Below are 23941 nucleotides of genomic sequence, written 5' to 3'. Positions count from 1 at the left end.
GCTGTACCCCCTCCGGACCCGCTGTACCCCTCTCCAACCCCGCTGTACCCCCTTCGGACCCGCTGTACCCCCCTCCGGACCCGCTGCACCCCCTCCAACCCCGCTGTACCCCCTCCGGACCCGCTGCACCCCCTCCGGACCCGCTGTACCCCCCTCCGGACCCGCTGCACCCCCTCCAGCCCCGCTGTAACCCCTCCAACCCCGCTGTACCCCCCTCCGGACCCGCTGCACCCCCCTCCAAGCCCTTTGTACCCCCTCCAGCCCCGCTGCACCCCCTCCAGCCCCGCCCCGCCCGCTGCATCCACGGGGGTCCGGGTTTGGATCGTGGAATCACAAAATCACAGCACGGTTTGGGGTGGAAGGGACCTTAAAGTTCATCAATTAGGGGAGAAGCCATGGGGGCGCCAGGCATCATCCCAGGCTGACTTAGTGAGTCCTAATTACAGGGGAGAATTAATGAGGTGGGGAAAGTGGGGAGAGTTTTTTTTTCCCCGAGGATGTGCATCCACCAGCTGCGCCTCAGTTTCCCCATCCATAAAACTCCAAATTCTCGTTGAATTTCCTTTGTGAGGGCTCCAGTTCCCACCCCTGCCACGGCAGGGACGCCTCCCAAATCCCACTGTGCCCTTCCAAGCCCTGTCCAGCCTGGCCTTGGACACTTGCAGGGACGGAGCAGCCGCAGCTGCTGTTCCCGGGGGTACAGGAGGGAGCTGGGGCCGAGCCCCCCCGGCGCTGACGCTGCTGCACCCCCAGGGTGGTACCTACCATCATGAGGTATCTGGATCTGTACTGGATGGTCCCAAAAATACCCAAAATCACGGCCATGATGTGTAAGAAGTTCGCCAGGATGGGGGCCCACTGGTATCCCAGGAAATCAAAGATCTGCCGCTCCAGCGCCGCGACCTGCAACAGAGCAGGGGAGGGGGCAGGGGTCAGGGCCGGGCACCCCCGGGGGGCTGGAGGCAAGGAGCGGCTGGGAACGGCTGGGAATTCCCTGGATAACGGGTTGGGGTGGGCTGGAATGTCCGTGTGGGGCACTGGCCAGTAACCGTGGTTTACTGAGGGTATTTGGAGCTAAAAGGGGAACCCAGGGAGATGCAACCCCACAGCCCCCTGTGTGCCTCACTTTCCCATCACTCAGAGCTTGGGCGCTGCTGAAAACCCATCCTGGAGGATGGTTTGTGATGGGAAAAGCCTCCGGGTGCCGTATTTCCTTTTCCAGCCCATCCTCCGTGGCTCCGTCGGGCTCTGATGGCCGTTTCCATCTGTAATCCACAAACGGGGCCGTGCTGCGGGCAGGTAAATCCCCCCGGCAGCCGAGGGGATCCATCCCTGACCCCAGCACTTACTTGTGGCTCCACTGCTCCTAATCACAGGATTAGCTCCAAGGAAGGGCTGAGCAAAGGCGAGGTGGGAGCTCTGGAACGTTCAGCGATGGGTTTAACTCAGAAAATGGGGATTTTGGATGAGGCCATGGTTTTTTAGAGAACTTTGGAGGAAGTTTTAGGGAACTTGAGGGTGCTGGCACACCACAAGGTGCAGGGACAGGTCGGCAGCAGCCTGGAAAACCCAAATTTTTTTCCATTTGTCTTACTCAGCCCTGTCCTGTCACTCTTTGAGGTGGCCCAGATTCGCCCTGAGAGCTTCAGGGCCCTCCATCCACCCCACAGCACCATTGCCCAGTTTTCTGCCTGAAAAAGGGGCAGTTTATCCTGAAAATCACAGGAAAAACAGGGGTTTGCATCCCCCCTCCATCCCCCAGCAGCTCCCAGAGGGATCTGGAATTAGGGGAGAACCCATGGGGGTCCCAGGCATCATCCCAGCCTGACTTAGCGAGTCCTAATTACAGGGGAGAATTAATGAGGTGGGGAAAGTCCTTGCCTGAGTTTTTCCCGAGGATGTGCACACACCAGCCGTGCCTCAGTTTCCCCATCCATAAAGCTCCAAATTCCCTTTGTGAGGGCTCTAACTCCCACCGATTTCAGCCCAGCTCCACCCTAGGGCTGTGATATCCCGTCCCCTACCCTACCCCTGGGATAGGATCCGCTGGATCAGCGCCAGCAGGACTCTGATTTTAATTAAAGGCGGTGCAAAGCCGCGGAGCAGCAGCCCCGGGATCTCTGGGGCCGGGACAAAGCTGCTTGCGCTGAAACTGAATTCACTTCCCTGCTTGTTCAACTCTCCGAGGAAACAGCCTCTGGAAATACTCACAGCCGGGCTGTAAATCTCCTAAATTGAGGAATGTAAATAATGAATGATACAGGGAGCGCAGTGCTCGGGGTTTTATGGCCACCCATCCGTCTGGGGGCTGTCGGCAGCGCTGCTTAGCGGGAGCTGGATGGGAGCTTTGGATGCTCCAGGCTGAGGGATGGGGCTGGGAAGAGCCTCTGAGGGCATCCCATGGAGCTGGAGTGAAGGGATCACCCCCGTGTGGCTCCTTAATTCCAGCCGGGATGGCCTGGGAGAGGAGGAGCTGGGAAGACCCTGCTTGAAGCAAACCCTTCTCCACGCCAAAGAGGCAGAATTCGGGATAAACACCCCAGTTTCCCCATGGATGAGCTAATTAGGGGCTGCTAATTGCACCACAAAGCTCTGCTGGAGCCTCCAGCGCTGCTCCCTGGGTGTGCTATTCCAGCTTTTTCCCTCCGTGGGAAGAGCAGATCTCGGTTTTTCCATGGGATGCAGCTTCAGGTTAAGAGGCAGAGACTCACAAAGGCAGCGTGGCTGCAGCTCCCCGGCTCTCACCGCCCGCCGGGGGCATCCCAAGGACATCCCAAGGCCAACCCCACGTGTTTCATGAGTGGAGAAACTGAGGCACAACCTCCAGCGGGAGAGTCCAGGTTTGGTGCCGCTGCCCGGGGAATTGCGGGGCTGAGCGAGCAGCCCCAGCTCAGAGCTGCTGCTCAGGCTGCTCCAGCCCCCGGAGCATCGTCCCCGATCCTGAGGGGGTAAAATGTCCCTGGGAGGGACCTGCAGGACCCCCAGCCCTGCGCTGACAGCAGCCCTGGCCCCGGGGCTCAGCATCACCCCAAGGAGCTTCCCAGCAGCATGCAACACTGCCAGAATTGTTCCGTGGGGCTCAGAGCACCCTCCCTGCCCCTGGAATGGGAATTCCCGCTGCTCCCAGCCCCATTCACGCGCCTCTCCCCTCTCCGGAGCCGGGATGCAAACGCCATCCCACTGCTAATTAAGATAAACCTGCAGCTGATCGATGCAACGAGTTTTAGGGCTCCCTCTTAATTAAACACTCACGAGTTCATCGATCCGCCCCAAAACTTCGCTCGGCAGCAAATCACAGCAATTAGCTGGGGGCGGGCACCGGGTCCCGCTCATCCCAGCCTGCGAGGGCTTTGTTTGCAGCGGGAAGGACCAAACTCCACCAGTGGGTGAGGGGAGGGCACTGCCGGGAGGGGACACCCGTGGGGAGGGCACTGCCGGGAGGGGACACCCGTGGGGAGGGCACTGCCGGGAGGGGACACGAGCTCAGCCGGGGCTCAGGGAGATGGCACCGGGAGGCAGAGCTGGAGGAAAATGGGATTTTCCCAGCGTGCTGGCACCAAATTTAAGAGGGAAGGAGTTCCTCTCTCCCTGAATCAGCCGTCGGCTTTGGCGCCCTCACCTTTTTCAGAGCCATCCCATCACTCCAAGTTTTCCCAGTCCTTAATCCCCACGAGGAGCGTGGGAAACCTGGATCCTGCTCTGGCTGTGCCGGGAGCATTGCAGGGTCACCAAGCAGCCCCTTCCCCACCACAGCTGAGAAACCGAGCTTGGAAACCGAGCTTGGAAACCGAGCTTGGAATCCGAGTGCGAGGCGGGGAGTGCTGGGTGAACACACCCAGCACCCTTGGAAAGCAGGAGCCTTCCTGCCCAGCGGCTCCTCCTGGAACCAGAGAATCCCAGAATGGTTTGCGTTGGAAAGGACCTTAAATGACCTTAAATCCATCCCATTCCACACCAGGGACACCTCCCACTGTCCCAGGCTGCTCCAGCCTGGCCTTGGGCACTGCCAGGGATCCAGGGGCAGCCCCAGCTGCTCTGGCAATTCCAGCCCAGCCCCTCTCCACCCTGCCAGGGAACAATTCCCAGTTCCCAAGATCCCATCCAGCCCTGCCCTCTGGCACTGGGAGCCATTCCCTGGCTCCTGTCCCTGCAGGCCTTGTCCCCAGTCCCTCTGCAGCTCTCCTGGAGCCCCTTCAGGCCCTGCAGGGGCTCTGAGCTCTCCCTGGAGCCTTCCCTCTCTCCCTGGATCCTGGAGCTGGCGCCGGGCCGGATCCCGGAGCAGGCAGGACGCTGCTCCTGGCTACCTGCTGCTCTTCAGCCGCCAGCAGCATCTGCACCTCGGGCTGAGCTCTGAGCCCCCTCCCCTCCGGGCAGGGCTGCTGACCCCCCGATGGCTCATCATCCTGCAGCCGGCTGATTTCCTGCCGCACACCATATGCCCGAGGCTCGCCAGGGATTTAACTTTTCATTTCGCCGCCTTTTGAGGGGATTTGGCCGTTTTTGATTCCTCGCGTGCCGCGGCCGAAGGGGCAGCGAGAGCCTCGCTCGCCCCGTCCCTGAGCCGCCGCCACCTCTGGGAGTTTTGGCCCCCCAAAAAAACCCTCGGGGTTTGGAGAGAAACCCCCCGGGGCAGCGTTTGGCGGGACGGCAGGATGCCCGATCCATCGGGAATGTTCTCCACAGCGCCGGGGCTGATGGAGCATCCCTGGAGCTCCGGCCCGGCCCCAGCCGCCCCCGGTCCCACCCCAAAGGGGCTGCAGGACCCCACATCCCCACCCCGACCCCCTAGCAGGCTCACCCCTTCCCCAGCCCCTCTTTTTGAGACATTTTGGCTCTGCCAACGCCCTCCCTTGCCCACGAGGAGCCCCGGGAGCCGTGGCGAGCGGCTCCACCCCGCAGCGCCGGCCCCAGGAAGGGGAAAGGCCGCGATTTAAATGCGAGCAGAGCACGGCTGGTTATTAGGGAGGTGCAAAGAGCGCTGTGAGCCCCGGGACTTCATTTAATGACTTGGAAACAAGTTCCTGACCTACTTCCATCTGCAAAAACCTTCATAAAATCGCAGACGGAGAGAAATGAAAGGCGCCGATCGCTCTCCAGCACCGGCTGGGGGTGAGCAGGATGCGGCCCCCACTGGAAAGAGGCCCCGATGCAGGAGCAAAACCACGGCAGGAGCAGGAATTGGGGTGAAAGAGGCACAAATCGGGCTTTTCCCCAGCTGGGACAATCCCTGGTGGATGCCGCAGGTTTTGGGGCCCCTTTGAACCCCCCCCCGGATGGGAGCTCCCAGCGCCTGGCTGGAGCATCCCTGGTCCCCGGGATGTGGCACTGGGGACACCTGGGGTGCTCAGGGCCCCCCCAGCACCCACCCCCCACCCCACGGCTTCCCCTCCTCTCTCCCATTGGATCCCCCCTCCCCTTTCCCAGTTATTTATTTAATTTCCCCGCATCCGGCGGCGTTGCCATGGGAACGCAGCCCCGGCTGGATGCGCCTGTCTGGACGCTGCAGCCCGGGATCCCGATGGAATCTGCCCCATCCCTGGGGGCGTCCCCATCCCTGGGACCCCCCGGGAGCCCGGGGTGCCACCCCTTGGGTGCCCTCCAAGCTCTGCTCCCACGTCCGTGCTCCTGGCTCCATCCATCCCTGAGGGTTCCATCAGGGAGGGCTGGGAAATGCACCCTTGGGCTGGTAAATGCTCATAAATTTATTATTATTACTATTACTATTACTATTACTATTACTATTACTATTACTATTACTATTACTATTATTATTATTTCCCCTAAATGGAGCAGATCAAACCCGGCCCATCCTGTTCTGGCCCCACCACAGGGGAGGGAAACTGAGGCAGGGCATAGAGAGACATCCCCCGCCCCCCTCCAAAGCCTTCACGGTGCTTGAGAGTCTGGGAACGCTGAAATCCAGGGAATTCGGCGCTCCCACATGGCGAGGGGATGCTCCATGACCACCTCCCGATGATTCTCACCCAGGAGGAAGCTCCTCCTCATTTCCACCCCTAAAACAAAGCCCTGAGCCCCGTCAGCTCCCAAACTGTGGGGTTGGCTCCAATACCCCGTAAGAACCCCGGGAATTTTGATTGTGGCTTTTTTTTTTTTTTTTTTTCCCTGGAAACACCACAAATTCCCGATTTCCCCAGGAGCAGGCTGGTCTAACCGATTTACCTCTGACAAAAAATCTGAGATAAAAAATCTGATATAAATCGCATTTATATTTTACCGAGCTGTGACACGACGCCCCAGCTCCTGCTGGCAGCATCCCACAAACGCCGCCCTGAGATCCCTTTCCCCTCCTGCCTCCCAGCCAGGAAACTTTTCCTCGCCGAGGGAAAGCCGAGGCGATCGAAGCGGCTCAATTTCCTGCCCGCCCATCGCAGCGCTGCCCTCCCGCGCAGCGGGCTGGACATTCCCGCGGGGAATTGCTCCATCCCCTCGGGAATCGCTGCTGCTCCCGCAGGAGGGAGCCGGGATGATCCCGTTCGTCCCGGGCTGGTGCTCAGCATCCCCCCCCCCCCCCCCAGCGTCACCTTGCAGCGACCTTGGGTGCCCTGGTGGGGGGGGACACGGGGTGGTGGCACTTGTGGGAGGGGTGACAGGGTGCCAGGAGTGTCCCCGGAGAGGGGAATGCAGTGGGAACAGCCCTAAGGGGAAACTGAGGCACAGGGCTGTGACCACAGCTGGACCCAGCGTTCCAGTGAGGCTGAGGTCACTGGTGGTCAGCCTGCCCTGCTGTGCCTCAGTTTCCCTGGAAAACGGCCTGACTCCTGCTCAGCACCACACCAGGATCATCCACTCTCCTGGCCGGGGGGAGCAGCTCCATCGGAGCAGGTCCTCAGGGAAACTGAGGCACTGCAGAGTGCAAGGAAGCGCCAGCCCTGGAGAAAGGCCGTGCCTTGGGAACACCAAGCTGGGAGCTGCTCCAAACCCGTGGGAGCAGGGCTGGGACCTCGGGGGTGGCCAGAGAGCCTGCTGTCCTCATCCATCCCATCCCATCCCATCCCATCCCAAATAAATCCCTGTCCCACCCCAGCTCAGCCTTGCAGGAATTTGTTATCCCGAGGGACATCAGCTCCCAAACCCAAGCCCCATTAAGAAAATTTGGATTAATCCAGGACCTCAATCAGGCATCCCCGTGGAGACTCCAGGCAGAAGCCACTGAGAGGTGGAGCATTAATTAAAATGGAGGAAAAATCCCAAAAAATAAGCAAATGGGGAATAACTCAGGGCTGAAACCTGGGGGATCTTGGGTTTTAATCTGTGGGTTCGGGGGCAAAATGTAGGGAACGTGGGTTTAGACCTGGCAGATCTTGGGCCTGGGTCTGAGCAAACTAGGGCTTAAATCTGGGAGGTTTTGGGCTTAAATTTGGGGAATCATTGGCTGCGATCTGGAGGAGCTGGGGCTTAATTTTGGGATCTAAGATTTAGGACAGCTTGTCTGGGTTTAGGGTTTGGGTTTGGGGATCTTGGTCTTAGATTTGGTGGATTTGGGGGATTTTTTGCTTTAATTTGGGAGATCTTGGGTTTAAATTCGGGGAATTTTGTCCTTAAATTTTGGGGATCTTGGGCTTAAATTTGGGATTCTTGGGTTTAACTTCGGGAGATTTTGGCCTTCTATTTGGGTGATTTGGGGCTTACATTTGGAGGATTTGGGGCTTAAATATGGGAGATCTTGGGGCCAAATTTAGGAACCCTGGGCTTAACTTTGGGGGATTTTGTGGTTAAATTTGGGAGATTTGGGGCTTAAATATGGGAGATCTTGGGCTCAAATTTAGGAACCCTGGGTTTAACTTTGGGGGATTTTGCGGTTAAATTTGGGAGATTTGGGGCTTAAATATGGGAGGTCTTGGGGTCAAATTTAGGGACCCTGGGCTTAACTTTGGGGGATTTTGCGGTTAAATTTGGGAGATTTGGGGCTTAAATATGGGAGGTCTTGGGGCCAAATTTAGGAACCCTGGGTTTAACTTTGGGGCACTGCACAGCCAGAGTGAATAAGATGGGAAACCAGGAGAGATGTGGGGAACCTGACTCCCTAAATCACAAATTCCGGGAATGAGACACAGACAAAGGCTGGGGCTGGACGTGGGAGGGGAACGGGCAGGGAAAAGCAAAGGAATGGGACAATCTGCTCCAAGAATTTGCCAGAGCCCAGCAGGATGGGACAGGATGGATGCCGGAGGAGATGCCCCAGCAGCCCGCGGTGGCCACGGATTAAGCCGCGGGCAATTTCCATGCTAATTCTCCCGGTTCTGTTCTTTATCCTGACATCTGGGAGAAGCCAGAGGTATTTTTCCTCAAATCTCAACCGATGCCTGAAAGACACCGTTAATAAAATCCGATAGAGGAGAGGGGAAAAATGAATATATAATATATATATACACACACACACACACACAAGAAATCCAATTTACTGACTTATTTAGCGCCACTTTCCGTAATCAATTCTCCCAGGGAAGAGCCCTGATTAAAGCCAAGCGCATCGCTATGGAAACCGGCATTCCCTCCTCCCACGGCCCGCGGGCTGCGAAGGAGAAGCTCGGGTGAGGAAATCTGCCTGGTAACAACCCCGTTAATGAGCCGGGGAGCAAAAATAATCCCTGCGAGCGCTGGCGCCGCCAAAGGAGCAGCCGGCGGCAGCCGGTGGGGAGGCGAAACGGCTCCCAAAATATTGATTTTTCTGGGATTGTTTTGGAGGAGGAGGAGATGAGCGGACATCTGGAGGTGGTTCCCGTGTGCGCCCGCCCAGCCCGGCAGGTGTGGGTGTTCCTTCCAGCGTTTATCCGATTTTTTAGCTTTAAAACCCCGGATCAAACCACGCAGCTCGGAGGGATTCGCCTGCCCGGCGAGGTGGGAGCTGCCGGCGTAAATGGGATTTATGGGATGAGCCCGGTGGGTTTCCCTCTCCTCGGGGTAATTCCACAACCCACGGGCACACGCGGCTCTGGGTGAGGGGCACCACCCCCCACTGCCCCTCCTATCCTGGGCATAAATCTTGGGGGGGTTGGGGCTGGAATTTGTGGATCTTGGTGTTGGATCTGGTGGATTTTTGTGCTTAAATTTGGGAGGGTTTGGGCTTACATTTGGGGCTTAAATAAGAGAGAGTTTGGGCTTAAAATATGGGAAACCTTTGGTTTAAATTTAGTGGATTTTTATTTTAAGTATGGGGTATTTGGGGCTTAAATGTGAGAGAGTTTGGGCTTAAATATGGGGAATTTGTATTTTAAAAATGGGGGATCTTGTGCTTAAATATGGGAGCAACCCCCCCATGGGTGAGAATTTCTTGGAGAACTGGAGATTTATTTTTATTTCTCCACTGAATAATGGGACCTGGAGGGTGGGGGGGTCTCCCCCTGGCTGGATGAGCACGCTGTGCTGGGATAGAAATTCCCATGGGCTGTAAGGAAATGACAAGGGGGTGGGAGTGGTGAGTGGCTGGGATGTTCCCTGAGCCCTCAAGGAGCTTTTTGGGGTGCAAAAGTCTGCCCAGGACATCTCAGCATCCATTGAGGAATTCAATAACAATCCCACCAACATTCTTCCTAGAATCCCCCATCGCTGTCACTGCTCCCAGGGGGGGAGTGGAGCCCCTCTGGCCTGGCAGTGGGACTGTGCTCCAGGCTGGATCCCAGAGGAGCGAGCATCCCGGCATTCCCACCACCCCTCCAGCCGCAGCCCAGGGCTCCCGGAGCTGGAGAGGCGCCCAAAGGGAAGCGCCGTCCTAATAAACCCGGAACGTTCGGAGGAACCCCTTCGGCGGCGTGGTGCTGATCCCCGTGATCCCTTTGCTGCAGATCCCAGGGATTCCTTCACTGTCGACCCCAAGGATCCCTCTGCTGTAGATCCCATCATCCCTTCACTGTGGATCCCAGGATCCCTGGGCTGTGGATCCCAGGATCTCTCTGCTGTGGATCCCAGGATCCCTGTGCTGTGGATCCCAAAGATCCCTGTGCTGCAGATCCCAGGATCCCTGGGTTGCAAATCCCAGGGTACCTGGGCTGTAGATCCCAGGATCTCTCTGCTGTAGATCCCAGGATCCCTGGGATGTGGATCCCGGGATCTCTCTGCTGTAGATCCCAGGATCCCTGTGCTGTAGATCCCAGGATCTCTCTGCTGCAGATCCCAGGATCTCTCTGCTGTGGATCCCAGGATCCCTGTGGTTTGGATCCCAAAGATTCCTGTGCTGTAGATCCCAGAATCCCTCTGCTGTGGATCCCAGGATCTCTCTGCTGCAGATCCCAGGATCCCTGGGCTGTAGATCCCAGGATCTCTCTGCTGCAGATCCAGAATCCCTCTGCTGTGGATCCCAGGATCTCTCTGCTGTGGATCCCAGGATCCCTGGACTGTGGATCCCAGGATCCCTGTGCTGTAAATCCCAATGATCCCTGTGCTGCAGATCCCAGGGTCCCCGGGTTGTGGATCCCAGGCTCTCTCTGCTGTGGATCCCAGGCTCTCTCTGCTGCGGATCCCAGGATCTCTCTGCTGCAGATCCCAGGATCCCTGTGCTGTAAATCCCAATGATCCCTGTGCTGCAGATCCCAGGGTCCCCGGGCTGTGGATCCCAGGATCTCTCTGCTGCAGATCCCAGGATCTCTCTGCTGTGGATCCCAGGATCTCTCTGCTGCAGATCCCAGGATCTCTCTGCTGTGGATCCCAGGCTCTCTCTGCTGCGGATCCCAGGATCTCTCTGCTGCAGATCCCAGGATCTCTCTGCTGTGGATCCCAGGATCTCTCTGCTGCAGATCCCAGGATCTCTCTGCTGTGGATCCCAGGATCCCGTTCCCGTTTATCCGGGCAGGACGTGCCGGGCTCGTGCCGTGGGCGCGTCTTTAACTGCAGCCATCGGCAGCTCCGGAGCTCATTAGAGACTCCTCAGACGGCTGTAAAAATTGCTTCCATTAATTGCTTCGCCCTCCTTCCATCCCCCCCGCGGGAGGGGTTTTGGGATGGGTTTTTCCAGCCCCTTTCTTGGGTGGGGGTCGGGGATGAGCAGCTCCGGGACCTGGATCCATCCAGGGCTCCGCTGCGTCCCTTAAGGACAAGATGTGACAGCGGGATGTCGTGACAGGTGACATCCCTGTGATGTGACAGGGATGTGAGCCCATCCCACACTGGGGGAACGGGGATTTTCCCCCCAGAATTGATTTTCCTGCTGTACCCATGCGGCACAGCTCTGCCAGCTGTCCCACCCCATCCCCCTCACGGACACACCCACGGGAGGGATGAGGTTTTCCCTATGAAAATATTTAGGGAAAACCCAGCCCAGCAGCACCAAGGCCTGGGCCCCGCTAACGAGGGGGCGTTAATTGCGAGCCCTCGCCCCATGTATAATTCAAGGGCCTTTGTTAGGGCCGGGTTTGCTTTGTCTGGGAAGTGCCACCTACCCACGGGACCCGACCCTGACACCACACAGCTCCTTCTGGGGGGGGTTGGATCAAAAATAATTAGGGCCTGGGGCTGCTGTGAGGGGGGGATGGGGTCATTAGCAGGGCTGGGGTCATTAGTGGGGTCAGCACCCCCCTCATGGAGGAGAGGATGGGGCAGGGGGACATGGGGACAGCCCGGAGCACCGGGGGTGGGAAGGAGCCACAGGGAGACCCCAAAAGCTGGTGGCTGCATCAGTCCAGTGTCCAGGCCGTGGGTGCTGCTGGGCTGGGACTTTCCCCCACATTTTGTGGTGGAAATCCTCATTCTTGCTGTGAGTGCACCCAAAAGTTTGGGTTTGGGGCCTGTGGGTACCAAAGCTGGGGGCAGCACCCATGTCCCGGATGGATGATGGAGAGGATCTACACCAATGGGGCATAAACCAGCGTGGCATTCACAAAGCAGCCCCAAATGGGTGAGGGCGTCCCTAAATAGAGCTCCTGCCACCCACCAGAGCCCCAGGCAGACACCCCACAGTCACCCCAAATACCCTCAGCTGCCGGTGGTGCTGGACCAGGATCAGCCCCAGGATCAGCCCTATCCCCAGCCTGGGGATGCAGCCCTGGGAGGGCTGGAAATGGGACAGGGACATCCTCGCCCCCTGAGGGACTCTCCACAGGCCACCACCCCCCAACTGCTGATCTTTAGCGGGGGGGAAATATCTAAAAAATAGAAATAAAACTTGTAATAACCCACTCCCTGTGGGTGTTTCTTGGTCACAGCAGCACCAGGCTGTGCTGCTAAATGGAATCCCTGGGGGAGGCAGCAAATCCAAGACACGAGGCAAATTCCCAGGAGGGAACAAAACGGGGAATGAAACACAACCCTGAAATTCCCATCGCTCCAGACTGTGCCCGTGTCCCTCCCAGGGGATGGGGGGACATCCCAGGAGCGCAGGGGGACCACGGGCAGTGGCAGGGCTGGGAGCTGGAGGGGATTGAGGCACAGCCAGGGTGGGCACAGGGACCCCCAGCCCCCGGGGACTCCCACGCCCGCTCCCAACCCCAGCATCGTCCCCTGGATGTCCCCACCCGCACCTGGCAGTGGCACCCACCACCCCAGGGCTGCTCATCACCCACTCAATGGTCATGGGATGCCACCCTCCAGTGCCACCCTGCAGTGCCACCCCCCAGTGCCACCTCCAGCCCCGGGCACCCTCAGACCCCCCCCAGCTGCTCTGTGACCACCCCAGCGGTCCCCACATGGCCACGGGGACTTGGTGCCAGCCCTGTGCCACCCCATGGCCGTGCCAGGGCTCCGACTGTGGCCCCGCTGCCCGGGCCCAGGCAGAGCTGTGCCAGCTGCTGCAGAAAAGGGCCCGGGAAGGACGGGGCTGCCCGAGAGCCCCGGCAGCTGCCGCGGGAATTGGCCGGTGACGGGCTGGAAGTGGCAGCGCAGGAGGGGACAGCAGGGGACAGGAGCTGAGGGGGTCCCGCAGGCACAGATGGAGATGCCAGGTGTCCCCAGGGTGGGTGAGAGGGACGGGGCTGGTTCCTGAGCCAAAACAGGGCAGGGAAAAGCAGAGAAAACACAAATCTGAGCCTGCAAAGGTTTGTGCAAAGCTGCCGAGCCCGGGCCCGGCGGCTGCACCCACGGGTGGGACCTGGGTCCTTGCCCGGGGGTTGGGGACACAAATCAGGGCGGGGGGACCCATCTGGACCCCACAGCCACGGCTGTCACCGCTCCTGAGATCCAGTGGGGTGGAGAGGAGGGGGAGAGAGCGCAGGAGGATGGGACAAGGACTCTCAGTGTGACACTGGCAGGCAGAGCCTGAGCACCACCATTAATCCCAGCTGTGCCTGCACGGAATTAGAGCACGGGCAGGGCTTCCCTGGGGCTCCCGTGAGCTTCAGCATTCCAAGAACCCTCCAGTCCCACTCTGAGCATGCCCCGTGCTCACCCGGAGCACCCTCCACTCCTCCCAAGTGCCCTCTGCTCCCACTCCGAGCACCCTCCGTGCTCACCCCAGCACCCTCCACTCTGACCCCGAGCACCCTCCATTCCCACCCCAACCACCTCAAGCACCCTCCACTCCCCGAGCACTCTCCATTCCCACCCCAAGAACCCTCCACTCTGACCCCAAACACCCTCCATTCCCACCCCAGCCACCTCGGGCACCCTGAGCATCCCTGACTCCCACCTGAGCATCCCTGACTCCCACCTGAGCATCCCTGACTCCCACCTGAGCATCCCTGACTCCCACCTGAGCATCCCTGACTCCCACCTGAGCATCCTCCCCCTGACCCAGCACCCTCCACTCCCACGCTCCCACCCCAGGCACCCCCAGCTCCCACCCTGAGCTTCCTCCCCTCCCCTGGGCCATTTCCCACTTGGGCTTTGTACCTGGGAGTCCCTGTGGGGTGGCACGAGTGTCCCCAGGGGGAGTGGCACCGTTCCAGTGACATTCCCACAGCTCCCTGCAGCCCCAATTCCCAAACTGAGGCCACCCGCGGTGGCCCTTTGCTTTCCCAAATCCCATCCAGCAGAGGTTCCACATCCTCCTGCCCCAGCACGGGGCCAGGGGAGGCACATCCGCCTGCTCGAGCTCCTCCTGGCTCCCCGGTGCCACATTCCCGGGGTTCCCAGGACACACCCCCGCGCTGCGAAAGGGCCTCGCTATCGATCCGGCCCTGGGAAGAGACCGAAGTGCCCCAGGGTGCTAATTAGCCCTAATCAAGGTAATTAGCCTGAGAGCCGAGCAGCGGGGCAGCCCCCCCCGAGCGCGGGGCTGTGTCCCCTGTGTGTGACAGCACAGCTGTGACCCCGGCCAGGCAGGGCCGGTGAGGGCAGGGAGGGTGGTGAGGGTGACAGGACGCAGCCAGCGCCGGTGGCTCTGCAGTGTCATTGTCACCGCCAGCCCCTGGGTACCCCCAGGACCTCCCCCAGCACCCCCCAGGGCACAGGTGCCCTCTGCCAGGACAGAGGTGGCACCAGGGGGGTGAGAAATCCCCTCTGGGGGATTCCCAGCCCGTCCTGCCGGCCCAGCTCAGCTCAGGGGTCCCAGCCGGGTACCCCAAACCCCCCCGTGCCCTCCTGCATCCCTCCCTGCCAGCTCCTGCTTCCCAAACCCCTGGAACTGCCGGGATTGCTGAGCCCCCGCTCCCTGCAGGCCCCAGAGCAGATCCCTGAGGGTGAGCGGGGAACCAGCACCCGAGGCAGGTCCCACAGCACCTCCCATCCTCCACACCCATTAAATAATGTGACCCCACGGCGACAGAGGGGGACACAGCTGTCCCGCTGCTCCCAAGCACCACTCGGGCCATCGTTTTTTTCCTCCCCAAAATCTCCTTCCACCACAGATGAGACCCAAAGGTCTCCCCCGAGCACATGGGAGCTGTTATTAATCTTATTAAAAACCTCTCGGGGTTTAATGTCCTGGTTGAACACAGCCTGGGCTGCTCTCTGCCCGCTTTGCATTCCCACTTTTCCAGCCCGTTACGTCCATATTTTGGAAATTGAAATAAATAGCTGCTTTCAAAGGGGGGGAAGGGAAAAAAAAAAAAAAAAAAATCAGCGCCAAGGGGGCCATTCTGAGCTGCTCCAAGCATCCCCCAGGATTCGGGAAGAATGTTCTCTCCCTGCTCAACCCCCGGTGTTCATCAGTTCCAGCCACACTGGCCGCGGTGGGGACAGGGACATCCCCGGGAATTCCAGGGGGAGGCGGGACGGGGGCGCAGCCCGGAGCGCCGGGGTGGGGCTGGGAAGGTGCCCTGGCCGGGCAGTGATGGACACGCAGCACCCGCACCCCAGAGCGGGCTGTTAAAGCTGCCGGGGCTGAGGGGTTTGTGGGTTTTGCATCCCTGGCCCTTTCCCAGAGCACGGGATACCCCCAGGCGGTGGCTGCAGCACGCTGAGGGCTCCCGGCCCAGCGGGGGAGGCGATGCCAGCAGGATCCCGTTCCCGCGGCGGGGTGCAGCGGGATGCAGAGCCTTTCCCAGCCCTGGGAACGGGCACGAGGCTGGGAGGATGTCCTGGCACCCGCCCCCAGCATCCTCCAGAACGCCCAAACCAGCCCGTGCCAAGGTTTGTGGGGGCAGGGCTGGGAGCCCCAAGCCGGGTCTGTATCCCAGAGGGGGATGGGGGTTTCCCTTTGGCAACTGAATTCCTCCACAGCGAGGTTTGGACTGGTGGAGCCCCAAACCCTCTTCCAGGGCTTCCCTGGGGTTCTCTCTGGAGGAACTGAGCAGAGAGGAGCCAAGAGCACCGCTGCAGAGGGGAAAAGTGGTGGGAGCTGATGCCTCAGGTTCAGCTTTTCTGTTTTTCAGGTTCTGTGCTGCTTTGGTGTGTGGGTCTGGGCTTCACATTATGGGATGGTGAGCTCTCTGCACAGAGCAGGGAGACAAAACAATTCCTGCTCCAGCTGGGGAACAAATGATCCAAAGCTCAGGCCCAGGAGCACAAACAGCGTGGGCTGGAGAGAGAAAAACAAGCAGGATGGGAGTGCATGGGCTAAAGCTGGAATGGGACAATGAACTGCAAGGTGCAAATGGAGCAGAGCTGATCCCAGTGAGAGCCCCCGGGAGCGCTCGTGCATTTTGGGACCATTTTGGTTCCTCTTGGCTGCAGCCCTGGCTGGGCTCTGGTGCTGCCCAAGGTGGATCCATGGAGGAGATCCTTTCATAAATCCCTGCTTTATCCTTTAGTCTCTGTTCTAGGTCAGCCTTCCCAAGGCATCAGAGCCATCAGTGCCTGGGGCAGGGAGAGCATTCTGAATAAACAACACCACCAGGAGTTCACCTGGATCCTCCAGCGGCAAATCCCCAAACAAACCCAACCTCTCTGCTGGAATAGCAACCCAGGGTGCTCAGCACCCTCAGTGCTGCCAATGTGTGGGGATGGCCCTGTTGTCCTTCCAAACGTGGCCCAAGCCTGGGGCAAGCGCTGGCCAAAGGCAGCAGGGAAAGGCCAACACACCCAGAGCTCACTTCTGGCTGTGGTTAATCACCTTCAGGGCTGAAAAAAAAACCCCATTTTCTCCCCAGACCCACTTGCTTTGCCTCATTTCTCCTGCATTAAGGGCTGTTGGGACTGGGAATCTCTTCCACCTCCCCATCTTGGTTGGGTATCAGGAAAAAGCTTTTCATGGCAAGAGTGATAAAGTTCTGGAATGGCTGCCCGGGGAGGTGGTGGAGTCCCCATCCCTGGGTGTGTTTAAAACAAGCCTGGATGTGGCACTGGGGGCCAGGGTTGTGCTGAGGGGTTGAAGCTCAGTGTTGAGCTCGATGGTCTGGAAGGTCTCTTCCAACCCAGGGATTCTGTGATTCTGTGAATTTGTGAATTCTGTGAATCTTCAAGGGAGGATGGTTTTAAACTAAAAAAGGAGGGATTGATATGGGATAATGGGAAGGAATTGTTCCCTGGGAGGGTGGGGAGGAGCTGGGATGGAATTGCCAGAGCAGCTGGGGCTGCCCCTGGATCCCTGGCAGTGCCCAAGGCCAGGCTGGAGCAGCCTGGGGCAGTGGGAGGTGTCCCTGCCGTGGCAGGGGTGGCACTGGATGGATTTAAGGTCCTTTTCCATCCAGACCATTTCAGGGTTCTGTGATCTTCCCTCAGAGCAGCCACAGACCCTGAGCCTCTCCAGAGGCTGTTTTGCCACATCTCCCATCCTCTGCTTCCTCTTGCCAGCCCCCTCCCGACGGCTTGGCCGTGGATTTTGGGATGGGACACGCCCCTGCCCCATGGGCTGCCCGGGATGCATTTCCAGGGGGATTCTCCCGTGCCAGGCTCTGCTCACCACCATCCCCTCATCCCACACCTTTTCTCCAGTGCTGGTATTGTTCCTTCTCTTCCTCCTGCCTAGTCCTGAAATGAGCACCATTGATTTTTCATAGCGCTAATTTTTTTCCTAGCAGAAGCCACCCGGGATTAAATCAAATTCCTTATCAGCATCCAGACCATTGCTGGGGCAGCTCAGCCCCTTCCAGCAGCCAAAGCTGGGAGCTCAAGAAGAAACAAGAGCCAGGTTTGGCTGGGCAAGACACATTTCCCAGCTCTCCATGAGCCCCCTTGCTTTAGGCTTTTCTGCTCACATCAACCTTTCCTTCCCGGGCTCTGACGGCTCCGCTGTCGGGCCAGGCTGGTTTCAGCCTCATCCTCTTTATTTTCTCTACAGCCCAGCCCTCTGAGACATTTATTTTCCAGTCCCCCTCGCTCCCAGCTCTGTTAAGAACCGCCATGAATGATTTAGGGAGTTCTTCAGGCGGCCTCGTTAATCCTCTGGGGTGCACATTAGCTGGTCCTGCAAATTTAGACGTACGGCACTTTAATCGCGGTTTTAATTGCGAGCTGCGAGGCTCTGCCTTCCCAAACCCACGTCAATAAACCTTTCCAGCCTGCCTGGAATGTGGATGTGCCGGAGGATGCTCACCCACACGGAGGTCTGGGCTGGCTGATGCCTCTCCGCGGCCACCCACAGCCTCGGTCCCTGCGGGGCTCTCGGAGCGCTCACCCGGGGAGGCGACGGGCTGGGCTGGGCTTTTCAGGCTTTTAAAACACGTTTCGCACCTCGGGGCGGCCTCTGGACCCTCTGGATCCCTGGAGGATCCTCATCCCTCCATGCCGGCACCTGTGACCCCACAGAGCCGCAGGTATCAGCGTCCCCATCACCCCCGCCCCACGGAGAGGCGACGTGGGGGAGCGAGGGGGCTCGGGGAAGTGAGGGACTCCCCTCGCCATCCCCGCGCTCCTGCCAGCCCCCCGTTTCCATGGCAACCATGCAAATGGGAAAGCTTTCCATAATCATTAGGGAGCGGAGCTGAGCAGTACAAACAGTGGCGGCAGTAGATTACAAGCCCATTATGAACAGTCGCACCTTCTGAGCGCTGGTAATTACACCTAATTGTGCATTTAATTGTGTAATTGAAAACCTCCATCCCGAGTTCAGCCCGGGCTCCTTTCCCCCTTTCCGGGCGGGGGGGATGCGGCCGGGGGCGGCCCCGGCCCCGCGGTGCCCGGGCCATCCCCGCGCCGAGCACCCGGAGCCGTGCGAGGACAAAAGACGCCGGCAGACGTGGGAGGAGGGTGGCTCCCACCGGTGGTGGCCAAACCCAGGGAAATCAGAGCAGGAAGGGAGGGCGGGAGGGCACGGAGCCGCCAGGGGTGCAGAGGGGTCCCGCTGTCGCACAGGGGTGACACGCAGGGACGAAGGCTCACCCTCTCCCTTCACCCATCCCTCGTCAAGCCGAACTCCTGATCCTTCTCCAGCCCTGGAGCCGGGCTCACATCCCCGGTGCCCTGCGCAGACCCCCGGCTCGGGGAGAAGATGGGACGGACCCGCGGCCCCGCTCCTGCGCCCCGGCCCCGCAGGGACCGGGGATGCCAGCGCCGCTCTGGCACGGCACGGCACGGCACGGCATGGCATGGCATGTCACCGCGTGTCACCGCGTGTCACCGCACCGCACCCCGCCAGCCTGGCAGGCTCCGGCAGGCGGGAGGTGCCAACCCAGCTCTGCTTTTCCAGCCAATTAAAGGAGAAGGAGAGAAACAAAGAAGGAAACGAGAGCCCGGTTGGAAGCGGCTCCCGGCTCTGCCAGGCGGAGGTGGGGCCCGGAGCGTCCCTGTGCCCATCCAGCTGCGGCGCTGAGAAGGGGGCGATGGCATCGCCGCTTTGGGGTGGAGAAGGAGCCAGCTGGAGGAAAACCATCCTGCACCCGCGCCTGAGCGCGGCCGGGGGCACAGAGCGGGGTGGCCAAGGGCCATGCGACAGCAGCTGCACACACCCGGCCTGACAGCTGCCAGCAGTGCATATCCCGATATCCTGGTGTCCCGATATCCCGATGTCCCCATATCCCAAAATCTCCATGTCCCCAATATCCTGATGTCCCAATATCCCAATGTCCAATATCTCGATATCCCGATGTCCTGATATCCTGATATCCCAATATCCTGATGTTCCGATATCCAAATATCCCAATATCCTGATGTCCCGATGTCCCGATATCCCAATATCCTGATATCCCAATATCCTGATGTTCCGATATCCCAATGCCCCAATATCCTGATGTCCCAATAACCCGATGTCCAATATCTTGATATCCTGATGTCCTGATATCCTGATATCCCAATATCCTGATGTTCCGATATCCAAATATCCCAATATCCCAATGTTTTGATATCCCAATGCCCCGATATCCCAATGTCCCAATGTCCCAATGTCTCAATGTCCCGATGTCCCAATGTCCCGATCTCCCAATATCCCAATATGCCAATGTCCTGATACCCCAATATCCCAATATGCCAATATCCCAATGTCCCGATATCCCAATGTCCTGATATCCCGATGTCCTCCCACCCCCACGCCCCAGCAGGGCAGTGCCACCAGCGGTCCCTGCCCCATCCACCCCCCTCAGCAGCTCCCATTTCCCATGAAGAGAGGGTGAATCCCAACAGCGGGGCACAGACACGGCTGGGCGTCTCCCAGCTGGGGGGAAAAGCAGCAAAACCCCGGAGTTCTGGTTTTATCCCGCCTCATTATCACCAACATCAGCTGGTGGCCCCTCCCGGGGCGGGGCACGGCCAGTGCAGGTTTGGCGAGTGGATTTTTTCAGGGAAAAACCATAAATGGAGGCAAAATCTGGCACGTGGGGCTTTTCCCCAGGACTGGGGTCAGCCAGCACCCGCAGCACGGCCTCGCCAGGGGTGAAGGAGCTTGGGGGATGTTTGAATGCTCCAAAGCAGCTCCTGCGGTGTCATGGCCCAAAAACCAGTTTCCCAAACTAGTTCAGGTGTGGCTTGGAGCGGGCAGGGCTCTGCAGGGCCCCTCTGGATCAGGCTCCTTGTGCCCAGTGGGTGCCAGCTGCACCTGGGGGCATCCAGAGCATCGCTGGGACCAGGGGGGCAAGGGAGCAGGTCATGAATATTGGGAAAGCAGCTGGGGTGTGAAAGGTGCCCACGAGGTGACAGTGGCACAGAGGGAGCCATGGGAAGGTGCCCACGAGGTGACAGTGGCACACAGGGAGCCATGGGAAGGTGCCCACGAGGTGACAGTGGCACACAGGGAGCCATGGGAAGGTGCCCACGAGGTGACAGTGGCACACAGGGAGCCATGGGAAGGTGCCCACGAGGTGACAGTGGCACACAGGGAGCCATGGGAAGGTGCCCACGAGGTGACAGTGGCACCCTGGGAGCCATGGGAAGGTGCCCACGAGGTGACAGTGGCACACAGGGAGCCATGGGAAGGTGCCCACGAGGTGACAGTGGCACACAGGGAGCCATGGGAAGGTGCCCACGAGGTGACAGTGGCACACAGGGAGCCATGGGAAGGTGCCCACGAGGTGACAGTGGCACAGAGGGAGCCATGGGAAGGTGCCCACGAGGTGACAGTGGCACACAGGGAGCCATGGGAAGGTGCCTGGGCTGGGCAGGGAGAACCAGCCAGAAATGGTGGCATCACCTCGGGGTGTCACCACGCTGCTGTTTAAGGGACAGCAGGGCCCAGGCTGGCCAGGGGGGCTCGGCTAAGCCGTGCCCTCCCCGGGCAGCCCCGCTCGTGGCACCAGCTGGTCCTGCAGCCACGGGGCAGCCCCACACACACCAGTGCAACCCCAGCCCCTGACTGGGCACACTGGGAGCACGGCTGCCCCCACCCACAGAACAGAGGGCCCAGGACAGGTGTCAGGGCCACCTGGCTGGGGGGGACATGAGCCTGCTGGTGCCATCCCCACGTCAGGGCTGAAGCAGAGGAGGGGAGCGGGGATGGGGTCGGGGATCATCCCCGCTCCCTGAGGCTCCATCCCAAACCTCAGCTCTGCCATGTCACCTCAGGGTGGCCTTGGTCACCCCAGGGGACACCTGGGTGGCACTGCCACCTCCAGTGTTCTGGGGCTGGCTCAGCACAGGGCCATGGGTGGGCACCCAGACCCCTCACCCCGGCATGAGGAGCTGAGGGCTGGGGGCATCTCCCCATGGGGGGGGGGGGGGGGGGTGTGGAAGCTGCTGCCTCCAAAACCAGGAAGGAGCTCTGGAGAGCATCCCAAAGGATGAGCTGGTTCAGGGTGAGCCTGGAGTGGGAAGGGAAGGGTCCCTGGTAAGGGATTGGAGCCTTTGGGGATGCCAACAGCACCAGGACACGCGGGGGGAAGGTGGAGGGGACAGCCTGACCCCAATTAGCAGCACAAAGTTCCTCCGGGTGTGAGCAGGAGCTGCTCTCCCAGCCCAGGAGCTCGCACCTATTCAGCCTTCCCCCGAAATTAACAGATTAACATCTCTCAGATCTGGGATATCTCGGGGAATAATCACCAACAAACCTGCCTGGGAGCTGAGTGCTGAAAAGGAATGTGACCAAAAGCCAGGAGACTCCTGCACACCTGGAAAAGCCCCGCTGGATTTATCCTGGATCAGGCGAGCCAAACACCAAGCGAGACTTCACAGCCCAAAGCGAGGGGACAGCTGGGGGACACGGAGGCCATTCCCGCTGGGAATGGGGGGACTCCAGCCCGGGAATGATCCCAGTGTGCCTCTGCTGCCCAGGGCTGAGCACTGGCTTCAAAGCTTCCCCATCCCCCCAGCAACACCTCGTGCACCCCCCACCCAAGAGTGGGGACCCCTCCCCACCCGCTGCCTTCTGGAGGATGAAGAATGAGCAGGAGCTGGGGGAAGAAAGCGCCTGTCAGCAGGATGCCACCATCATCTCCAGAGGGCTCTGGAGCCCGTTTCCATCGCCGCGTCCATCCATCCATCACCTCCCGTCCCCGGGGACACCACGAGCTGACCCCACAGATTTCAGCAGTCCCTCCCTGCTCTCCTCGCCGTGACGAGCCCGGCACGGCCGCGGGGGCAAGTTGGAGGCTGCTGATTCTCCATTAACGCACCACCCTGCCGGGATAATTAATCGCAACCTCGCCGGCGCTGGTTTGAGCAGAAACCCCCCGGATCCCCCCCGCGCTCCCTTCGCCGGCTCCTCGGGCAGAGCCTGATGAAGATTGATTCGCGGGCGGCGGCAAGCGCGGCACCGAATTGTCACGAAAGCCTACAATTGGAACCCTACAACCCCGTGAAAATCAACCCTCTCCTTTCTCCGTGCCACCACAGCCCGGTGTCCCCCCGCCGCGGGCAGTGGGTCCCGCTCAGGAGCGGGAGAGTTTCCAAAGTGCTGCCAGCGGCTCCAAGTTTCCCTCTCGCCCCGACTCAGGGGACCAGCACCCCGAGACGCATCCGTGGAGTCGCCAGAATGGGAAACCGCGGGCGGGAGTGAACTCGGAGGGAAGAGATTGCAGTTGGGAACAAAGCTCACACCTGCTGGAGACGCAACCTCGGGCACTGACAGCGCGGGGAAGGGGTCCCCATCCACATCCCCGGCCAGCTCGAGGAAGGAGACGAGGGTGGCATTGCCTGTCTTTTAGATCAGCATTTTTTTTCTTTTCTGTGGCTTTTTTTTTGGGGGGTGACGGTGAGGCATCCCCGAGCCGGTCCCAACACAAGGTCACCGCCGAGGCGGCGTGGGGAGCGGTGACAGGCAGCATCTCGCACAAAGCACCCCCGGCATGCCGATGAGCCTTACCAGCTGCAGGCAGCAGAATCCCACCAGCGTGCATCGCCCGTTGCATCTCCCCATGGCTCCCCAGCCGGATCCTCGGGGCTCCCTCACCGTGGCCTCGCTCCGCCGCCGCGCTCCGGCTCCTCACCAGCCGCCCCTTGGCCACCCGGGGGGCGTCACGGGGGGCTCCAGCACCATGTCCCTCTCTCCAGCCTCCGGCCAGCCCCGCCGGCTCAGCACAGCGGCGGGCTGGGCTCGGCGCGGGGCATCGCCCCCCTTCTCCCTCCGCCCCCCGCCCCGCTACAGCCCGCTCGGGCGGCGCGGGGGCCGCGGGGCCGCGCAGCCCTGGCCGCCCATGCCCGGCCCGGCGCGGCGCGGAGCCGTCCGCTCCGCTATTGTCTCCCGCACAGCCGCGCTCCGCGCCCCGGGCGGGCGGGCGGGGGGCGCGGGCGGGGCCGGGCTGCGCGGCCGGAACAAGGCGGGACGCGGCAGCCGGCGGGGCGCGGCGGGCGGCGCGGCCGGGCGGGGCGGGGGGCGGGCGGGCACGCCGCGCCGCGCCGAGCCCTTGGCGGCCTCCGGGGGCGCGGGCAGCGCGGCCGCTCCGCCGCACCGCGGCCGCTCCGCCGCACCGCGGCTCCCGCCTGGCCTTATCCTTGATCATCAGCGTTTGTCTTTCAAATCGCCGATTTTTTTTTTTGTTGTTATTCTTTTTTTCGCCTCCGGAGCCAGGTGCGGCTGGGTGAGACCCTGGGGAAGGGCTGCGAGGTGCTCCCCCCCCCGTTTCCCACCCGCATCCCCCGCATCCCCCGGCCCTGCGGCCCTTGGGCGGCGCCTGGACCCGCAGCACAGGGTCCCCGCCGCCTCCCCTGGGGTGGCCACGCCAGCGCAGCAGCTGGGCTTGCGGGGAGGACAGATGGCCGGGCCCGGCGGGAGCGCCCCACGTCCCCCCGCAGAGCCCCGCTCCGCAGAGCCCCGCTCCGCAGAGCCCCGCTCGGCACACGCGGCCGGGGCCGGGGGCGAGTGCCGGCCGGGGGC

The 23941-nt window shown here is 60.6% G+C and overlaps 1 protein-coding gene across 1 annotated transcript in view; it reads right to left on the bottom strand.

Moving 5' to 3' along the window:
* NKAIN1 (sodium/potassium transporting ATPase interacting 1) overlaps positions 1-23255 on the bottom strand; it is a 33085-nt gene extending 9830 nt beyond the window's left edge. The window contains exons 1-2 of the mRNA XM_053999034.1: positions 22931-23255; positions 766-903 (exon numbers count right to left, since the gene is read on the bottom strand). Of these exons, the coding sequence (XP_053855009.1) occupies positions 766-903; positions 22931-22984 (192 nt within the window). The 5' untranslated portion in view covers positions 22985-23255. The remainder of the gene's footprint in view (positions 1-765; positions 904-22930) is intronic.
* Positions 23256-23941: the final 686 nt, after the last annotated feature.

Source organism: Vidua macroura, chromosome 25 (assembly GCF_024509145.1).
Source record: "Vidua macroura isolate BioBank_ID:100142 chromosome 25, ASM2450914v1, whole genome shotgun sequence".
In the NCBI taxonomy this organism is placed as follows: domain Eukaryota; kingdom Metazoa; phylum Chordata; class Aves; order Passeriformes; family Viduidae; genus Vidua; species Vidua macroura.
This window is presented reverse-complemented; position numbering and strand designations above follow the sequence as displayed.